General features: G+C 38.3%; 1 protein-coding gene across 1 annotated transcript; it reads right to left on the bottom strand.

Annotated features, from left to right (window-relative positions):
* Positions 1–8,333: 8,333 nt before the first annotated feature.
* LOC144435178 (monocarboxylate transporter 13-like) lies at positions 8,334–21,369 on the bottom strand. The gene is made up of 4 exons (XM_078123753.1): positions 21,117–21,369; positions 17,686–17,829; positions 8,738–9,577; positions 8,334–8,542 (listed from the first exon to the last, which is right to left on the bottom strand). Exons 1-4 carry the CDS (start codon positions 21,367–21,369, stop codon positions 8,334–8,336), a joined length of 1,446 nt encoding a protein of 481 aa, XP_077979879.1.
* Between the last annotated feature and the right edge of the window lie 554 nt (positions 21,370–21,923).

The raw sequence follows: 21,923 nt of genomic DNA, 5'->3' as shown, positions 1-21,923 counted from the left end.
AGTTATATTATTACGGCATTAGAGGTGTTCCGCTCCTTTGGTTTCAAAATCACCTTAAAAAAGACAACAGGTCGTTAGCATAATGGTATCAACTCCAATCCAAAACAAATTAAGTGTGGGGTACCCCAAGGATCAATACTTGGACCAATCCTCTTCCTCATATATATTAACGACATTAACAAATCTGCTGACGCCTTCAATTTTCGTTTATTTGCAGATGACACTAACCTCTTCAAATTCATGAAAACTAATAATATCAATCTTAATGTTATAAATGATCATTTTAAGGAAGTTAACGATTGGTGCAATGCTAATAAACTAACAATTAACGTTGACAAAACTAACTGTATGATTATCAAAACTCCCCAGAGGATATCTCACATCGAGGGAACCCCAAGTATTAGCGACACATCAATTGAGTGTGTATCATCGGCTACTTATCTTAGGTATATCCCAGCTCTCACTTGGAAATCTCACATCGAAAAAGTAACCCGAACTATAAGTCCAAAAATCTGAATCATCTCTCGAATTCGCCATTATGTCCCAAGGTCCACCCTTGATTTACTTTACAACACTTTAATCCTCCCCCATCTTAGTTCCTGTCTTGAAATTTGGGGTACATTACTCGAACCACTTCTAATCTTACAAAAGAAACTTGCTCGACTTATCACTCTCTCAGATTATCAAACACATTCTGTGTCCCTTTCCAATCAACTCCGAATATTAGATCCATAAACTGTGTAAATTCCAAACATGCATGTTTGTCTATGACTTACAAAATAACCGCTATGCTCATAATATTAACCACTACATTACTAATCGTCTATCCCATAGCTACCCTACCAGATCAGCCCTCAGTTGTAACATTCCCATTCCAAAAGTTAATCTTACAATTTGTCAAAAGAATTTCATATATGCATTACCCAAACAATGGAACTCCCTACCAAACAAACTTAAGAATACACACAAGCGACATGAATTTTAAAAAATGTATAAAAACACACCGTTTTTCTTGATTCTAATTTGTACTGTAAATATGTAAATATCTTTTTCTGTACATGTGCTATAATAGAGTTGTTCGTTTTGATCCACCGTTGTGACTCTTTGCTGCTCTTTGTGCAGTCATCTTTTTCTTTGTTTCATTTGTACTATATTGCAAACAAATGTGAATATGTATGTGTGTGTTGATTATTATTATAATATTTTTTTTATTATTATTTATTTATCATAAGTACGCCTTGTATCTTTACTTTCTATATTTTGTCAGGATAAGAACCATGGACTAAATTAGTTTCTAGTAAACTATTTCCATGGTCTTCACCAGAGCATTTTCTTTTATTGTATTTGTATTTTCCTCGTTGCATTGTTATTATCTTATGTTTCTGGTGAAATAAATTCTATTCAATTCAATTCAATTCAATTCAATTCAATTCAATTCAATTCAATTCAATTCAATTCAATTCAATAAATCATTGCAGTTTCAGAAAAATGATAATTATGTTTCCTCCTTTGCAAGTGTTTCTTAACAAGTACAATTAAATGAATATTCAGATGCACAGTGCCTCAATTAGAAACACTTTGACTGGGGATATATCTGAGATAGAATGAAAGTTACAAATAAATCTGATTGGCTTCAACTTTGGTCTACACGATTCTGCGTAAAGAGCTGTCTTGGAAAGTATTGTAAAACAAATTTGCACAAACTCAGTGTGGACCCTTGAGCCTTCCTAGGAGGTGTACACTCCCTAATTTACCAGAAACTCTTAGAAGAGATCCAAAACCTCAGAGGGATAAAGTTCCAGCTAGTTCTCAAGTTACAGCTTTGGAAAGACAATCCTAATGACACTGAAGATTTCACCGACCCAGTACTTCGAGATTGATGGGGTCTTTCCACATATTCACGAGACCCTAGAGAAATGGACATTATTTATAATATATGCTGACTTTGAGGCACTCATGACGAAGATTGCCGGGCCTGCATTTGGCCCTATGAAAAGCAACACCCACCAACAGAGTGGCCTACAGTCACAGATGTTTTTTGTGTCACCATCCTGGCTTTGATGGAATCAGAAGGCCTTTCCCCAGTCTGACGTGTCACCTCGATGTTCAGAGCCGAAACAACAGCAGGTAGTCTAGTAACCCGTCCAGTTGACCTCTGGCCCTCGGGAGACTCATCTCCTGAGCAAATTGATGCCGAAACAGCTGCTCTGCAACGGTGCAGTTGAAGTGAATTGGATGTCTGCACGACCGCGACTAACTGAGACAAAATGCTAATCACAAGAACTCAATAGATTTTCGTACACATCGATTTTTCGATAACTAGGTAATATCTTATGTACGTACGCAAGATCATATTTCAAAAAGATTCATATTAAAGGTATATCACGTATGATAGCTATATCTCAGAATTTTGTATTCCAACATTGCAATGTATAGGAACAAAACCCTACGGTTTTGCCCTTACGGGGGGGGGGGGGCATTGTTCTTTATTACTGTAGGTTGATATAACCAAGAAGATGATCTTAAAACTTTTGATGAGAACATACCAATTGGTTAGAGAATCTACGAAGGGGTTTGTTACGAGGAACCCAATTCAAAGAAGACAGAGAGGATGAAAAGGAGAGGTAGAGAAACATAAAACAGGTTGCTCTTTTTGTACTTTTTGAAAATCGACCGACCGACCGACCCGTAGTTGCTATGAAAAAGCAATCAAATTAACTGACAGTTATTTTATGATTGTATGTAAAAATTAACATTGTCTTAGAAAGTAATAACATGTCAGTGTCCATTAGGTCGTTAGGTCTTAAACGGTTTCATAGCAGTCAGCGACGTAGTATCCTGATTTGATAGTCAATGTAGTGTTGTGATAGCCATTATAGTATCTCATCAATACATTACGAGACTTGATATCATCAGTTTTGGAGTGTTCACCCACACGCAAGTACAGATTTGATGGCAATCCTTGTTGTCTGTTCATGATGAATTCTCCTGGTAACAGTACAACCATCGGATGGTCGCCTGCTAGTGTACTGTCAGCATTATATAAACACAAGTACGACCACGTCTCTTCGGTACCATTGACAATCGTGACATATAGTAGTTACCCATGGTCCTAAAATTCAAAGTAAATCAAATATAGAGTTTTAAAGCTGCACTAGCTGCTCTAATAACGAGACATTGCATCCATTACAGCTAAAATGATGTTGGCTTATTATTTCACTCATGCAACATCTTATTAGTGGTCTGAGATGTAATACACACCCACAGGCAACTTCTAATGCATGCAAAAGAATCAATTACATAAGTGCCGTGCACAGTGGGGTTGTAGAAGTTAATTGTTGATTATCAGTTAGAAAAATAAAAAATTGCAGCCATTAAAATCATCAAGTCCATGTGTAGTGTTTTCATTAGAAGCCTGTTTTACAACACTGTACAAGAATAGCAATGTTTATATTTATGCAATGTGATTGGGCAAAGGATCCTGTTGTGTTTGTTGTGTGTCTGTTATTGTTAGTATAGAGTTAAAATATGTTTATCTTTGTGTCCAAAACGTAATGTCCTATGAGTGAAACACCAAGCCTACATCATTTTTGCTATAATTAGTTGTCAATATTATCTGCAGGCAGTGTTACAGTAGCTATGTTGAAATCCTGAGCGAAAGCTCGGTTTTGAATCTGATATTTCGACCAGGCAACTACAATAATTCACTGAATATTGTTAATATGCCAATAATTAGACATTGTACATGTTAACCAGTGGTCGATATTATTCATTGCGCAGTGCAGGGACAGGTTGAAATAATCGTGATCGCAATCAAGGGCGCTTTTTTAAAGGCTGCATGACTAACAATCAGTTTGATTTTATGTATCGTGTATACAGCTACAAATGTACATTTATCCACAGGTGATGCGATATTGTTGATGGTGTACATATATTACGAGTAAGTGATTGTACCCAACAAACCATTTTCAAAATAATCGTCCTAATTTCCACTAACATAAGCCTTATAATACATATCCTTATAAACATAGTGTTACATATATTATGTTATTACTGTCACTGCAAACCGGGACGTTTTGCTCGAAATGAAAGGAGTGTTACATACAATTTTGATATGAAGATATATTTACAGTTTTAAAACTAGAATGTAACGATTTTGAAATGAAAGTATATTTACAGTTTTGAAACGAGGAAAAGAAATCCAAGCTATGGCCAAACATGTCGATACAATGGCTCCTATTGTCTTTTAGCCAAGCACTTTAGCAAAACCAACACACAATTATAACTACAAAAGAGAACATTTAAATCAAATACAAAGACGCGTGAATAACAAAAGAATACAATTGAACGAAACAATGGATAAAGCTATTAGTAGCGAGAACAATAAGTGCCTAAAACCTAATCTCCGGTAATGTTTGTATAGCTTTTGTTAGTGATTGTGTCAAGTTCAAGTTAGAGTGCTGGGCTTGAAACATAGGGAACCATTGAATAAAGCTTTCAACTCTAGAGACATCGAATGTTTGAAACGTCTCATGACGCCGGAGGCAGATTTAGAATAATAATTGTGTTGTGATTTTAATACGCTTTCCATATCGAGAGACGCCCCTTTTCTGGGCTATAAGATAGGATAACTGTTGTAACTTATGTAGAGAGATTTTCTTCAAAAAGCTGTTTACGTATTTTCATGGCAAAGAAAATAAATTTCGCGTACACAGTAAAACCGGGTACATGCACGTTTACCAATGCTACCATCAATAAACCACGACATAACCAAAGACACCTGAAATATCACTACTAATTCAACGAACTAACAACTCAACCTTACGGTGAAGACAGAAAATTCTTTATCCGTAGAAACATCTGATCACGTAATGGTCAGTCCATCTTTGTTTAACCACTTCATGTGTTGTTTTACCCCGCTTTGATCGATTCTTGTCTTTCTGTGCTAAATAACTCCATGACCGCAAATTGCTATCTCTAGTGTAACAAATTCCATGACACAATTTAACGTGTATCAAGAAACTTAGATGTCGTGAAGCCTTAATGCACACACACCAGGGTTTCATAAATGAGGGGTGGGGGAATCTAACCTACACAGTTTTACAGCTCGAACTCGCCGGCTCTATAACATATATAGATAAACGTTGATAGAAGTCATAGCCAAATATACACTTCACCGTTTGTATTCTGATTTTACAATTACCCAGCGTTGTTCTGCATCTCCCGGTATTCCAGGAATCCCTGGTCCAACTGGGAGTCCTGGAATACCTGGTCCTGCTGGAAGTGCTGGGATTCCAGGTGCAGCTGGTCGACCTGGACGAGATGGCTAAGACGGGGCCAAAGGCGAGAAGGGGGATATCGGTTCTCCCGGTAGCAAAGGAAACCCAGGGATGAATGGCTTACCATTTGTATCAAACTGTGTGCCTGGTTCAAAACTGACGCACGTGAATATGGAATTATCAAGGTATATGAAACCGATTCTTTTGTTCACCCTGTAAGCTTTCTCATCAGTTTTTCTTCTTTGCACCCTGATAAAATGACATTCCTACTCATTGAATAGAAATTACTTTTTTAAAATGACAATCTAGTATAGGAAACATATGCGTACGACAACGGTTTACCTTTTCTGCCTTTCTAATAACCTTGGATGTTTGCATGGTTTGGATAACATTCAACATGAAATTGAGAGATGATTATTGAAGTTTTCTCAACATTCAGGACTGTGTGTTCAATAAAATATTGGAAGCTACAGCCGTTCGCATTGTATGGAATGGTAACATCCGTTCCAGGTAATCGGGGAGCTAGTTGTACCCTTTGGTATTTCACCTTCGATGGCAAAGAGTGTAATGACTCGTTTCCAATTGATACATCACCACACGTTCATCTATAATATGCATTTTGGGACATCAGGTGTGTATGAAATTTATTGTTTTGAACACATGGAATTAAAGATTTTCGAAGTCAACTCGTTAGACAATTTCAGAACATGATAGGTTGGTAGGGAATTACTATTTGTTATTTGTTGTTTGTTATTTATATTATGGCTGATCAGGTTGTGTTCGCACTTTCTGCATGATATGCAGACGACATTTTGTGATACACTGTGTACTCAGCCATGTTGTTTTGATCACAAGATGTTGTTGATGGCATCAAATATCATTTATTTTTCTCATGACTTTGCAAGAAACTTCGATTTAAAAAAAATAATAATATCGAATTACCTAAAAGAAGTTTACGGTCGGCAGTTGAAAACTAGGTCGATCGGGTTACCTAACCAAACAATTGTACGACTTTGATCTAATGGCTAATAGGAGTTCAAATCAACTGCTGCCTAATACCTGTAAACTGATAGAGTTCGCGGAAATGGTCAGTCTATCTTGTTGAGAAAAATGCTCTTATTGCTGACGTTAAAAGATTATTGACACTCTCGATTTACTATTCTTAAAGCAAAAAAAAAAATAAAAAAAAAATAAAAAAATAAAAAAAATCAAATAAACTTTGTAAAGACATATATCAATTACAATTGATTTTTCTATTTCAATTAACTTATTGTTCCTATTGTATATCTTTGCGATTGTTAGAAAAAGAAAGTAAGAAAAATGTGTTAAACGTGGGTGCTTCATTCGTGCATTCTACATGTCTAGTATTCTTTCATACAAAAACAATTCTCTTTTTTATTTCAATACAAAATAAGAAATGTAGTTTAAATTATGCAAAATAGCCAAATAATTATGTAAGAGCTTCGTCAGTGGAGTCATGATGGCGAATGGTTAGAGTGGCCGACTGTGTATCTGCAGGTTGCAGATTCGCGGCCCTTCGCTGCCATTTGATTTTAGTTTGAGACAGGAGAGGTGGAGTTCGGTTAATGAGCAATTGTCTAAAGGAACTAACCAATTGCAACTGCCTTGTCATTTTGTGACGGGATAACTACTGACATGCACTGTTTACCCTTCACCCAGCGGGGGTATCACATATTTCTGTGTTAGAATAAGGACTTTCCCTATACGTGAGTGGAGATGATTGTAGTAAGGCGTCGTATGTGTACTAGACTAAAGACAGGTTAACTGTGAATTAGAGGGTGGGTAATTTACGTCTGGCATATGCATAACGATTACGACACTAGATGAGACTGGTTTAATTTTAGTCGTATTCGGCCGATCCAGAAGAGAATTATCCAAGACTACTACACTGCTCTGGTTGAGATTGGGAGGACCGACACAGTTCATGTTATGAGTTATCATCATATAGCAACTTGTAGACGACATTGGCATGAGTCAGGCGACCTTTTGAGTCAGGTGACAGTTAATAAGAAGACAAACCGTTTTATGTTAACAAGTATATTTTAATCACATCTCATGAGTAATTTATATCATAACTTTTCAATATGGATAAACCCAGTCGTGATGCTGATTCAAATATTGTTACACAATCATGCGAGATTTCGCAGTCACACGAGATTTTAGTCGTTTTATTCGCAAATCAATATCTTTTAAAATAAATTAATCAAAATCATCACGACTTTACCAGTCTACATGTACTCTAAAATCAGAGATTTTTATATCTCCTCTGTTACATGTAGTCTTGCTTGTTATTTACATGAACATCTTATTCCTTAACAGGATATACGCCCCCAACGGTGACCGAAGCTGTATAATTTGTACGTCGTTATTGATTTATTTCTTTTATATAGAAACAGCATGGTTATACTCTCTGTGCATATTTGCTTCCAATACTGAGTAGCTTACAATTGATTGACGCAAATGTTAGATATTAGACATTCATGTACATACGTCCCAAATATGTATTATCTCAGATCATTTTCTATACTGGTCTGAGGTATTATAATATAGTGTAGTGTAGTGTAGTGTAGTGTAGTGTAGTGAAGTTCAGTTCAGTGCAGTGCAGTGTAGTGTAGTATAGTGCTGTGCAGTGCAGTGCAGTGCAATGTAGTGCATTGCAGTGTAGTGCAGTGCAGTGCAGGGCAGTGTAGTATAGTATAGTGCAGTTCTGCAGTTCAGTTCAGTGCAGGGCAGTGTAGTGTAGTGAAGTGAAGTGTAGTGTAGTGTAGTGAAGTGAAGTGCAGGGCAGTGTAGTGTCTTGTACGATATAGTACTTTCTAAAGGCCCATTGTCACTTTTGTGTTATAGTCAAGTTATATTCCCTAGTAGACTGATTTTGGAAGTGAAGACTACAAGGTACTTGTACAATGCATAGATAATCATCATTGGTTATTTTATAAACGAAGAACTTCAATTCAATGGCGCAACATTTCAAAGTTATATCTAAATCATCTGATCATATGATTCGTATCTATAACTTATAAAACAAAATAGTTAAATTCCAGTCTGTGCGAAGTTATCAACTCCGTAGGTTTGAGTCATTTCACTATGATCCTCTAACTTTGATCTGTCGGCTTTATCCTTTGATGGCTGCCTTCTGGTACATGGTTTATCCATCAGCATTATAAGACCCCCTAGAATCAAGGAAACTCCGTAGAAATGGAACGAGGTGTCATAACTTCCACTGACATCATATATTTTACCTACACAAATAGAAATGAGTGCAGTATTGGAATAAAGGTTTTGATTGCAATACCACCTTCACACACACACACACACACACACACACACACACACACACACATACATACATACATACATACATACATACATACATACATACATACACGCACACGCAAACACACACACACAACACACACACACACTGTACCACTCACCTGCACAGATTGGACCAATCAGTCCTCCAACTCCACCGACTCCAACGGCAAGTCCCACACCTGTTGTTAACTTCTCGGGACTCAATATATCTTTCAATACTTGAGAATATAGAGTTAAATATATCCCATTAAACAGTCCAAAGAAAACAGCAAAGACAGAGTAAGAAACATGTGTATTTGCCAAAGCACTTAGTATATTGGTAAAACCAGCCAGGACAAAAGTAATACCGTACAACATTGAACTCGTGACACTTTTACATTTGAAGTGAAGCATCAATGGGGGTGGTACAAGCCTCCCAAATGTGCTACCTATTCCAAAAAGTGAAGTCATAAAAGCAATTTCTTGTACGTTGCCTAGTCTTTTGGAATCTGCTCGGGCCACAAAGTGGGCTGGCGAACCATAGGTGCCAATTCCAATGGCAAAGAAACCTGCCACAGTGAAAACGAGGAAAGAGGGATGCCTGACGAAGAGGGAGCAGTCAAATATGCGAGTACATCCATTCGAAACTTCCTTGTTGTCAAGTGTTGTGTCACTTAGTTCATTCTGTGGTCCATTACTAGTCCCGTCTGACTGATTTGCGGTATCTCCTGATGATTGTCGATACACTTGGCGTCTAAACAAGGAGGCAGAGACACACATGTGAGCATTCAGTGCTGAAAACATGATAAAAGCACCTCTCCAGCCGTAGTTGTCAATCATCAACTGAATAACAGGTGGAAATATAATTGTCCCGATCCCTCCTCCAGTCACTACCAAAGCATTTGCCAGGGTGTATCTCTTTCTGATGAATAAAGCTGGAATACCAAGGGTAGGAGGCACAACTAGCGAATAACCAGTTCCTAATTTCAATTAAAAAAAGAGATTGGGAACAAAGTTAAGAATTATTTTTATCTTAGGCCTAAACAAAATTGTGTGCTTTCGGGTTACCCGACCCCACCTAATTTTTCACTGCCAACCCTAAGCTTTTTATAACGTATTCGAGTCAAAAAAATGAAATGAAATCGCAAACATTTTGAAGTCTAGCAAGAAATAGTGGATGTGGAAACTGACATCAACTTTAAAAAGACAATATAAAATATTCTTCCAATCTGTAATGGCTTTACCGATGGGAAGAAACCAATAACACAGAGACCATATGGAAATCAACGGAAAACATAACTACCTGAACTAGACACTCACATATGAATAAAAAAGAAAAGAAAAAAAAGAAAACAAGAAAAAAGAAAGCAACTAACCTACCTATCGAACCACACATTTTTTTTTAGGCCTTAGCTGAATTTCTCTAATCTCAATATTTAAAAAAAACACCATCAGTTTTAACAATTCTAGAATCGACCTACCTCTAGATAAATCAAGTTATAAAAAATGGTAAATCTGATGAAAATAATAACTTTTCTTGGTTCCCAAAGAAACCACGAAATGCAGCTAATGAATAATATTTTCAATATATTGAGTACACTGACTTCACATCTATGGAACTTAAACGAATTGAGTCACTCCCCCCCCCCCCGACCATAAGTCCATAACCCCACATGTACCGTCCCAACCCCAAAACGTTGACCTAATCATTGAATTATCTTACCAACAAGAATTCCAATACTGAAATAGAGGAACTCAACATTCGACGTGAAAGCACTCAAGAAGAAACCAAGAGTCGACACTATACTTCCAATCATCACCGTCATTCGATATCCAAATTTCTTGACAAAAATAGGGGCTATTGGACCTGTAAAACAAAAACATTTAAGTGAAGACAGGCTTATTTTCACTGGGGGTCTGTACAGATGTCTTTATTATCCGTCTTTGGCAATCCTTATGCATAAAATTTGTTCCATTTCTGACTTTGAGTAGGGCTTGTTTGGTCTTTTCTTCATTGGCAGTGTGTCCATTCCATTGTATTCTTACTCTGAAAGCCTAGTTCCAATATTTCTGCACTGGAAAATGTTCTTGTAGGCACTTTAGGGTAAAAGGTGGTACTACATTTTCACGAATACATTTCATGGTGTTGTATCAAGTCTTCTAAGCGAAATGTTGGAATTAAACCCAATCTGATTAAAATCTGATGTTAGATAGGCTGGTTTTCCTGTATTTACCTTTATTCCATCGTTATTGCGTCTTTTACGTGAGTTTTTTCCCCCGGGCGAATGCCTTTCTAACTAGAGTAAATACATCATGATTTTCGTTGTATGATGTATTTACTCTTTAACATGATATTTTTTGATAATTACTTGTACAGGACTTTGGGAGAGGACTGCATAGAGAGCAAAAAAAGTTGCTAAAATTTATGCGAATTTGATGGGTTTTATTCCAATCTGATTAAAATCTGATGTTAGATAGGCTGGTTTTGCTGTATTTACCTTTATTCCATCGTTATTGCGTCTTTTACGTGAGTTTTTTTCCCCGGGCGAATGCCTTTCTAGTTAGAAAGGCATTCGCCCGGGGGAAAAAAACTCACGTAAAAGACGCAATAACGATGGAATAAAGGTAAATACAGGAAAACCAGCCTATCTAACATCAGATTTTAATCAGATTGGGTTTAATTCCAACATTTCGCTTAGAAGACTTGATACAACACCATGAAATGTATTCGTGAAAATGTAGTACCACCTTTTACCCTAAAGTGCCTACAAGAACATTTTCCAGTGCAGAAATATTGGAACTAGGCTTTCAGAGTAAGAATACAATGGAATGGACACACTGCCAATGAAGAAAAGACCAAACAAGCCCTACTCAAAGTCAGAAATGGAACAAATTTTATGCATAAGGATTGCCAAAGACGGATAATAAAGACATCTGTACAGACCCCCAGTGAAAATAAGCCTGTCTTCACTTAAATGTTTTTGTTTTACAGGTCCAATAGCCCCTATTTTTGTCAAGAAATTTGGATATCGAATGACGGTGATGATTGGAAGTATAGTGTCGACTCTTGGTTTCTTCTTGAGTGCTTTCACGTCGAATGTTGAGTTCCTCTATTTCAGTATTGGAATTCTTGTTGGTAAGATAATTCAATGATTAGGTCAACGTTTTGGGGTTGGGACGGTACATGTGGGGTTATGGACTTATGGTCGGGGGGGGGGGGAGTGACTCAATTCGTTTAAGTTCCATAGATGTGAAGTCAGTGTACTCAATATATTGAAAATATTATTCATTAGCTGCATTTCGTGGTTTCTTTGGGAACCAAGAAAAGTTATTATTTTCATCAGATTTACCATTTTTTATAACTTGATTTATCTAGAGGTAGGTCGATTCTAGAATTGTTAAAACTGATGGTGTTTTTTTTAAATATTGAGATTAGAGAAATTCAGCTAAGGCCTAAAAAAAATGTGTGGTTCGATAGGTAGGTTAGTTGCTTTCTTTTTTCTTGTTTTCTTTTTTTTCTTTTCTTTTTTATTCATATGTGAGTGTCTAGTTCAGGTAGTTATGTTTTCCGTTGATTTCCATATGGTCTCTGTGTTATTGGTGTCTCTCCAATGCTTCACAGCCCAAAAAAAACACACCATTTATTGGTAGGTCGCCAAGCGGTCACATGAGTGCATGCCGGCCGTGTAATTTATTAACAGATGTAACAAAGTGCAAGATACAATTGCAAAACACTTTCAAAAAATTAAAACGAAAAGGAAACATTTCAACAAACAAACAGATTGAGCCTTATCGCCCCTTCTACCGTACAAAAGACCGCCCAGGAAAAACCAGACTAAAACCCATTGGGAAAAAGTCTGGAAACCTATACCCGACACACTGTCTAATGCACATCTGGGGAGGTTTCGGGTGTCTTCCTTACTGGCTCTGGTTCCTAGACTGAACTCCTTTGCTAAAGGAGCAATACTAACTAAGTTGACATTAGTTCAAAACTCAAACAAACTGGCTGCACTGTGACGGGTGCTGGCCTAGAATGGTTCAAAATCCCCGCTTCCCTCACTTAAATACTGTCACCCACGTGACTTTTTCCACGTCTCCCATTGGCTGTTCTCACAACGTCCAGACAATAATTTTCCTCTATACTAGCGAAACGCGGAAAATTTAATGTCTCTCCAATGCTTCACAGCCCAAAAAAACACACCATTTATTGGTAGGTCGCCAAGCGGTCACATAGAATCTAAAGAACGGGAAGTCGTTCGTTTTTTTTTTTTTTTTTTTTTTTTTTTTTTAAAGACCTAACTTCTGAGTGACTTCTAATCTATGTTCTAAGGAATCCTCAATGTACCCATCCTTAGCCGTATCAGACTTCCACCTACCGTGGCGTTTCCAACACCTATCCCCGACGGCAGCATTTGCTGCGGCAGTGGCACCCCCTGCCCTCAGTGAGTGCAACCCCAGCACCCTGCTAGCGCCACACACTTCCCTTAAGCGACTAACGATGGTCTCCCGTGCCCGAGTATAACTCAACTTCTTGTTTTTTCCCACTAACTTGCAGACAGATTTTGAACGAACCACTGGTTTAAAGAGAAAATCGGAAATACAAAAATTAATTGAAGCTGCGGTTGAATACCGCTGTAACAAAGCAAATGGACATGCAAAAGATCCTACTTTGGCAATTACAACGCTGTTTCCTTGACGATACTGGTCAGTTTTACTATGGGTAATATTTAGGCGAAAATAATTTTCATACAGTGTAACGTCACAACACCTTAAATTGCTGACTTCATTAAATCTGAGTAAACCTGTAAAACACAGCAAAATCATACATAAATCCCGAATAATAAGCAAGTCTGTGGAGTCTTTGTATTTTTCACAGAGTGCACGAACTTCTTCTACTGAAACTGGGTCTTTCCTTGACTTTGGAGCCTGATGTGTCCGTTTGGAAGTTTCTACAAGGCTTATAATGAAAGGATGTGTTGTAGGATCCTCAAGTCCTGAGACGGTGTGTGCCCATTTAATTCCGTAGACATGACTAGAAATAACTGAAGCCGATACATTACATTCTAATAAGTGTGTAATAAACAAGGCAACGTGAATTGGATTGGCTGGAAGTGCACTTTGCCCTTTCGGTGAAATTAAAGTTTCCCATTTCTTGAAATAAGAAAAATACTTCTTAACGGTGTTGTCACTACGAGAATCTAAGAGGTAGTATGGTAATTGTCCGGCTAAACGATGCAGTTCGGGATTTACTTCCCTGGTGACCTTGCTCCCACATGCTGCGCTCTCCACTCTGTCTGCTAACTTTAGACCTGCAATTGGAAAAGGGGAGACAGAAAATGAACGTAATTACATTCTCCCTTACTAGCCAGAGGCCTAGCAAAAACTAACATGGGCGGCATACAAAACGAAGTTCAGTTTTTGCCCATTAAAGATGCCGTTATTACCATTGCCCGGGCTTATAACACCTATGGTTGGAAGTACCAAAATGGCTTTAACAAAGCCTGCAAAACTGTTTCCTTGCGGACACAGGAAAGGCCAAAACGGAGCAGATTTCCAGCAGGGAAAAATTAACGTCCCCTTGGCCCGATCGCATTCTAGTTTTTTCAGTGCCCTTAGGATTAACCTGGGTGGCGGGACTAGCCAATTATTGTCTCCCATGTGACCCCAGTCTTGGGAGAAGGTGTCTACTGCTTCAGTGCCTGGGCACCACCACCGAGAATTAAATCTGGTACACTTAGTATTGTAGTTGGCTGCAAACCTGTCTATTGTATAAGTACCCCACATCCCATTAAGCATGTTAAACACTGACGTGTTGATACTCCAGTCATCACTGTCTGTGCACCTGCTGAGCCAATCAGCTTGCGAATTTTCTTTTCGTGGCACCCATTTTGGGACTATTGCCGTTTCTATTGTTTCACATACAGCCGATATATTCAAAACTGTTGACTGTAATTCTGGTACTCTACTGCCTGCCTGCAGTATTCTAACCACGTTCTGGTTGTCTGTGCACCATTGCACGTTTTGCCCAGCCAGGCACTTTACATTGTTCTGTATTACCCGATGCACAGCCTCAAGCTCTCTCCATGTCGAGCTTTTCTGGCTTTCTAACTGTGACCATCTACCAATAGTGTCACCGTCTTCCTGACTTACAATGTACCCACCGTAACCACCTGTTGATGCATCGCTGTATGCATAGGTTTCACACACTCTGTTACATAACAGTTTTGACCCGTTGTTAGCCCTGACATTTTTGGCCCAAAACACCATTTCACTTAATGCAAGACTGTCAATTTCTACAATAGAATTCCAACTTGCCCTTTTCTCAAGACAAGAATACATTGACCTCGTACGGAGGCGAACGAGAGGTCCGATGCCACCTTGCATCGATATAATCTGACCAATAAGAGCTGCAAGTTTTCTTGCTTCCAACAGTGTCTGACCTGACGCAATTTGTTTTATCGTGAAAGTTAAGCTTTCCTCGAGATTGACGATTCTCTCTTCCGACACAAACACTAAACCTTGTTCCATGTCAAGCTGGTGGCCTAGCCAATCTACTTTAAGTTGAGGAAACCAATGACACTTTTCCCCCGCTAACAAAAAACCAAAACTTTCGATATCGGCTCTAACCTGTGTGCTTAATTCCGCGGCCCTTTTTTCTCCCTCTGTGCCGCCAATACCGTCGTCTATATACATGAGTACGTCTTTACCTTGACCCCTCCACCAGTTTACCATTGTACGTGTAACCTTCGTGAAAATGTAAGGTGCCGTTGACACACCGAAGGGCAGTACTTTGAATACAAAATATTTTTGAATTTCACCAAATTTCCACGAAAAACCTAGATATCCCTGATGCTCTCCAAAAATTTCGATATGGTGATAGGCTGATTTAATATCGAAGGTAAACATAAATGTACCTGGCACAAACATTTGCCTTGCAGTTTCCACTCCTTCTAAACGAAATTTAAACTTGTACAAGGACAAGTTAATATGTCTACAATCGAGAACAAGCCTCTCCTTGCCTACCTTGTTCACTGCTACAGTCAATGGATTTACAACATGAGGTGGTTCCGCCACTTCGGCTATACAACCTTTTAAAAGTAACCGACCTAATTCTTCCTGGACAAAGTCAGCATGTACTTTCGCCGACTTATTATTCTCAAGAATTACCTTGCTTGGAATTTCCTTGAATGGCAGTTTATACCCGTTCTGAACAATGTCTAAAACGTACGCATTTGCCCCTGCAGTTTTCCAAAATTCAATTGCTCCGCGAAGCCTGCCAACCGGCCTTTTAAAGACCATTGTGTTCACGTTGACCGGTAACATAGAAGGAACGGCTGCAAGCCCTGAACTTTCTTGAAAAACACCCGGTTTAGAAATGCTCGCATTGCCGGCATCTCTCAAAGTGTGGTGACTGCCACAGTCTACATACTTAGTTTGGTGGCCCGAGTTGGTGCCCCCTCCCCCAACGGGACCGCCCTGAACTTTAGCACCCACGTTAGCATGTGACTTTTTAAAGACACCTGTGGATTCAGAGCAAAAGTGGACGAACTCTGAGCCTAAATTTACAGAAGTATGAGTACTTGCATGGCCCAGGGATTTTTGCCCAAATACATGCCCATTACTGCTGACATTTTCACGAGTGACACAGTTATTGGTGGCCACGCCCAAATTACCCGTACCTAGATTATAGTATGTACTTATCTTATTTGCTGCCCGTGTCTCTGGGCATTCCGCCCGCCAATGACCTGTTTTTCCACAGGCAAAACATGAACCAGGTCTTCTCCCTAGATAGTCGGGTTTTGAAGACGTGCTTCTAGACCCTGCCCCTCTCTGTGGTGAATTCTCTTGGTATGGGGTCCATCTGTTACTATTTTGATAGCCTCTCTTGTTTCTGCGTTTCTTCGAATCTTCTCTTTGCTTTGCCTTGGCTCTGGAAACTGCCTTGTAGATTCTTTTTTCGTCGTCGGAGTCTGACGCAAGTTCATGCGTTTCGTATTCTTGAACGACTCGCCAACCTAAGTCCTCGTTGTCGGCTAAGCGTATCATCTTTTGGCGATGACAAATTAGTTGCATACCTTCAACTATGTTTGATTTGGCTGAGCTAATGTTGGGGTGGTTCCCTTGGATTTCATCCAATTGTCGCGTGGCCTCTATCAACTTCTCCGTAACTTTTTCGTTATATTTGTATTGCTCCTCGCAGTACTTCTTTCGAAAAACTGGCATGTCCTTCGATTTGAGTTCTTTCACCGCTGCAAGTTGATTATCGGACAGTCGTTTCTGACTAATGGTGAGGTCGTTCTTTAACGAGTCAAGCCGGGCTGACATTAATTTTTCCAAATCTGTTAGGAGTAGCTTGCTTGTATGTGAAACTGCTTCGGTAACTTGTGTTTGGATAAGTTCCTGGAGTTCTGTTTTATCCGAGGAAGCCATGTTTGGCAAAACGACCTGTAAACTCAAACAAACTGGCTGCACTGTGACGGGTGCTGGCCTAGAATGGTTCAAAATCCCCGCTTCCCTCACTTAAATACTGTCACCCACGTGACTTTTTCCACGTCTCCCATTGGCTGTTCTCACAACGTCCAGACAATAATTTTCCTCTATACTAGCGAAACGCGGAAAATTTAATATAACACAGAGACCATATGGAAATCAACGGAAAACATAACTACCTGAACTAGACACTCACATATGAATAAAAAAGAAAAGAAAAACAAGAAAACAAGAAAAAAGAAAGCAACTAACCTACCTATCGAACCACACATTTTTTTTTAGGCCTTAGCTGAATTTCTCTAATCTCAATATTTAAAAAAAACACCATCAGTTTTAACAATTCTAGAATCGACCTACCTCTAGATAAATCAAGTTATAAAAAATGGTAAATCTGATGAAAATAATAACTTTTCTTGGTTCCCAAAGAAACCACGAAATGCAGCTAATGAATAATATTTTCAATATATTGAGTACACTGACTTCACATCTATGGAACTTAAACGAATTGAGTCACTCCCCCCCCCCCGACCATAAGTCCATAACCCCACATGTACCGTCCCAACCCCAAAACGTTGACCTAATCATTGAATTATCTTACCAACAAGAATTCCAATACTGAAATAGAGGAACTCAACATTCGACGTGAAAGCACTCAAGAAGAAACCAAGAGTCGACACTATACTTCCAATCATCACCGTCATTCGATATCCAAATTTCTTGACAAAAATAGGGGCTATTGGACCTGTAAAACAAAAACATTTAAGTGAAGACAGGCTTATTTTCACTGGGGGTCTGTACAGATGTCTTTATTATCCGTCTTTGGCAATCCTTATGCATAAAATTTGTTCCATTTCTGACTTTGAGTAGGGCTTGTTTGGTCTTTTCTTCATTGGCAGTGTGTCCATTCCATTGTATTCTTACTCTGAAAGCCTAGTTCCAATATTTCTGCACTGGAAAATGTTCTTGTAGGCACTTTAGGGTAAAAGGTGGTACTACATTTTCACGAATACATTTCATGGTGTTGTATCAAGTCTTCTAAGCGAAATGTTGGAATTAAACCCAATCTGATTAAAATCTGATGTTAGATAGGCTGGTTTTCCTGTATTTACCTTTATTCCATCGTTATTGCGTCTTTTACGTGAGTTTTTTTCCCCCGGGCGAATGCCTTTCTAACTAGAAAGGCATTCGCCCGGGGAAAAAAACTCACGTAAAAGACGCAATAACGATGGAATAAAGGTAAATACAGCAAAACCAGCCTATCTAACATCAGATTTTAATCAGATTGGAATAAAACCCATCAAATTCGCATAAATTTTAGCAACTTTTTTTGCTCTCTATGCAGTCCTCTCCCAAAGTCCTGTACAAGTAATTATCAAAAAATATCATGTTAAAGAGTAAATACATCATACAACGAAAATCATAAATAAACCCTGAAACAAAACGTCGCCTGGCTAGACAAAAATCCTAGACCAACAGCGTTATGTCAATCGTCTGGCGTGATAAACATCTTTACCAATATTGTTACACTTTCTTTGTGTGAATTACCATTATCTTAGGAGATCATCGCCAAATTTATACTTCCCTGTCTGGTAAACCTAAGGTTGGCGCGTTCTTTGATATTTTTGAGACAGTCAATTGACTAAAAAGTAACAATTGTAAGTCACTTCTTGTCATGCAAAGTGACAATATGTGGAAATAATTAATATTAATAATAATACTATCAATATTAATATTGATATCTGACTCGACAAAAAATAATTATTATAATTAATATAATTAGATTTTTTGTCGAGTCAGACGATAACATTTACAACATCAAAGAGATATTTTGTCTAGCCAGACAGAAAACTGCAATGTTAGTGAGATTTTTGTGGAGCCAGGCGACGTTTTGTTTCAGGGTTTACGACGATTTTCGTTGTAATTGTTAAAGATTGTCTTTCAATGTAAAATCTCTACAAGTATAAAACGTTGCTTATTAAATTTACAGGAAAGTAAAAATCTCGGAAATCAAATCTCATGTTTCAATCACAACATTCAATTCTTTTACATAAACAACTACTCTTATGCAATAAAAACGTGTTTTCATAACTGACTATTCTTGCAGTATATTCTTAGCTGTATATTTAAAATAGTAACATGATCTCGGACAGGAAACGCTTTTGCTCCAAGTGACTGTTTCGTTGTTGCTTGACTTGCGATACGTCGAAAATAAGTGACACCAGTTGTCTTATTAAAATGACATGTAGATAAAATTTAGATTGTACAGTCAATAAGATGTCATATTGCTTACCAGGGAAATCAGTATTTTTCTTATGAGTATAAAAGTATATTTGCCAAATAAATGCATGAATGTAAAGATCCCAATGTCATATAACTGTTGCCATTGCATGTGTGTCTATCAAGTGCTCACTCTCCCACTTGGGGTTCGCTATCAGCTGTCTGGCTACTAGTATTCGTCGCCTGGACGTTTGGACGTAGCTAGTTAAAATTGAAAGTATTACCTCTACATTACCTTTGAAATCAGTTCTAAAATTCCTAAACTATATCGAAAATATTACTTTTCAACTAGAAATAGCCCAATTCTGTTTCAACTAGAATTAGTCCAACTCTGTATGGAGTGAAAGCCAAATAGTCACAAATGATGAAATATCGACATTACAAGTGTTTATGTATATCTAGTCTAGCCGTTTTGATTTATTTTGCTATAATATGGGGACATAATATTTTAGCATTTATACCCACAGACACTGACAATTAGTCAGAAAGTGTGAGTAAATATCGGTAAATGTTGGTTAATAAGATATGTAGACTGTAGTTTTTGTTTACTGATGTCTATTACAACCACCAGCAATGTATTTTTTCACAATGCTGTTGAGTTTTATTCACCTGTTGACTACGCTCGTCATAGGCTACGTGCTAACCATGTCTCCTTATGACGTCATAAAATCCCGTGGTCTAGGTGTGACCGGAAATACCCGAAAACTCTCGAAGTAAATCCGAAGGGAACTGACTGAAAAAGGGTCATTTTAAGGTGTTTGCAGAGACTTTTTTAAAGTTTTAAAACCAGTATACATTTCACAAACATGTCGTCTAGCAAAATAGCAATAGTGAATGTGAGCATTTTGAATCACCTTTAAGCATGATCAATCACTCATGTCGCAGGGCGGAATGTAAGAATAGTGTCTAAAGAAGTGATAAGCTGATGTTTTAGGAGTAACCCTTCAATCAATGCTTAAATTCTCAAACGTATTAATTCTGCGTGGCGAGAACGTGTAATCTAGACTGCAGAACTAAAAACATAACTTGAAAAATAAAGCATGCTGAAAATAATTGTCCCATTGATAGTGCGATATGTTGTGTCCTATAATTGGTTACTTTCCAATCCTTCGGTGGCTGTGATTTGTCAGCCATATTCACGAATATTAAGAAGTTCAACGATCAACATTTGGTCATTACTATAGCTTACTACTAGCGGGTCACAAGTGATCGTCTGCAGTCCAATGAGTAAAAGCGACAGCAATTAGGATTTATAGTCTAGCTGCTGTGGAGTTTAGGCCAAACACCGTCGACCTTTTAGGTCAAGCGACCTTTTGTTTCGTTGTCCTAGCAGAAGGAAGCCCGAAGGTCTAGCAGCTAGGCTATTAGGACCTGCGACATTCTATGATTTACGAGGTTCTAGCACCAACTACAATCCAAAGGAAAGATAGACGAGTTTGCTTTTGACGAGTTTGTTAGTATACATGAGCATAGAACGCCCCCTCCCCCGTCTATGGAATGAAGGAAATTATCAATTCGTCACCGGCCATAACATTCTGAATTTCTTATAGTTATGTAGGACTTTTTGTCACAATTTGCTATTGTGGTTATCGATATCCCTGACACACATACACATACATATAAACACAAACATACACATACACATGCACATACACATACACATGCACACACATGTACCTGAACATAAACATAGACACACACGTGTCTCAAGGGTTTTATACCAATCTAACCAGATTCACAGGACATACATACCTAGCCCAAACTGTAAGAATACCATGAGAGACATAATCCATGATACACCGGCTGATGTTTGGTTGTAATATTTCTGTAATACAACGAATATAGGTCCGATTGCTTGAAAGACACCGAACACGAACATAGCACACACAAAGGCGCCAAGGACAACAACCCAACCAATACATCCGCCATCTTTTGGTTTGTCTTCGGTCGTAGCTCCACGCCAACACTGAAGAGAAGATGGGTGCTGTTGTTGTTGTTCCGACATAGGTTCGTGACTCGGTGATTCTTCACAGTGTATGCCCAACACAAATTTAGACTATTCAATCAATTTTGACCACCTTTAACTTGTGCCAGTACAGCATAATAATATCTAGTAGCCTTGGCAATGACAATCGAACATGAATAATGTAACTAGCTCGTATTCATACTATGGACGTCCAGGTCATACCTGTTTTAATGTGTGCCTTGATCCCGTTGAAATCACGTACCTGACACGGTAAAAAGGTCGGGTGACGACCCTAAAACTACTGACAGCATTTACTTCTGAGAAAACAGTGTACAGCTGTCTGTGGTTGAATGACACACTGTACACTATTTAAAAAAGTGGAATGATAACCACCACTTCATAATATAAGTGGAATGACAGCAATTCCATTGCTTTGAAAATATAATTTTTGTCATTTGTTTTATAAAACAATGGAGTTGCTGTTATTCCACTTATGGTATAGAGTGGCGACTTTTTATGTTATGCTTATGTCTGTCTGTCTGTCTGTCTGTCTGTCTGTCTGTCTGTCTGTCTGTCTGTCTGTCATTTAAGTG

The sequence above is a fragment of the Glandiceps talaboti genome, chromosome 1 (assembly GCF_964340395.1).
Source record: "Glandiceps talaboti chromosome 1, keGlaTala1.1, whole genome shotgun sequence".
NCBI lineage: Eukaryota > Metazoa > Hemichordata > Enteropneusta > Spengelidae > Glandiceps > Glandiceps talaboti.
The sequence above is the reverse complement of the archived record's forward strand: the minus strand, read 5'-3'. Positions and strand labels throughout refer to the sequence as shown.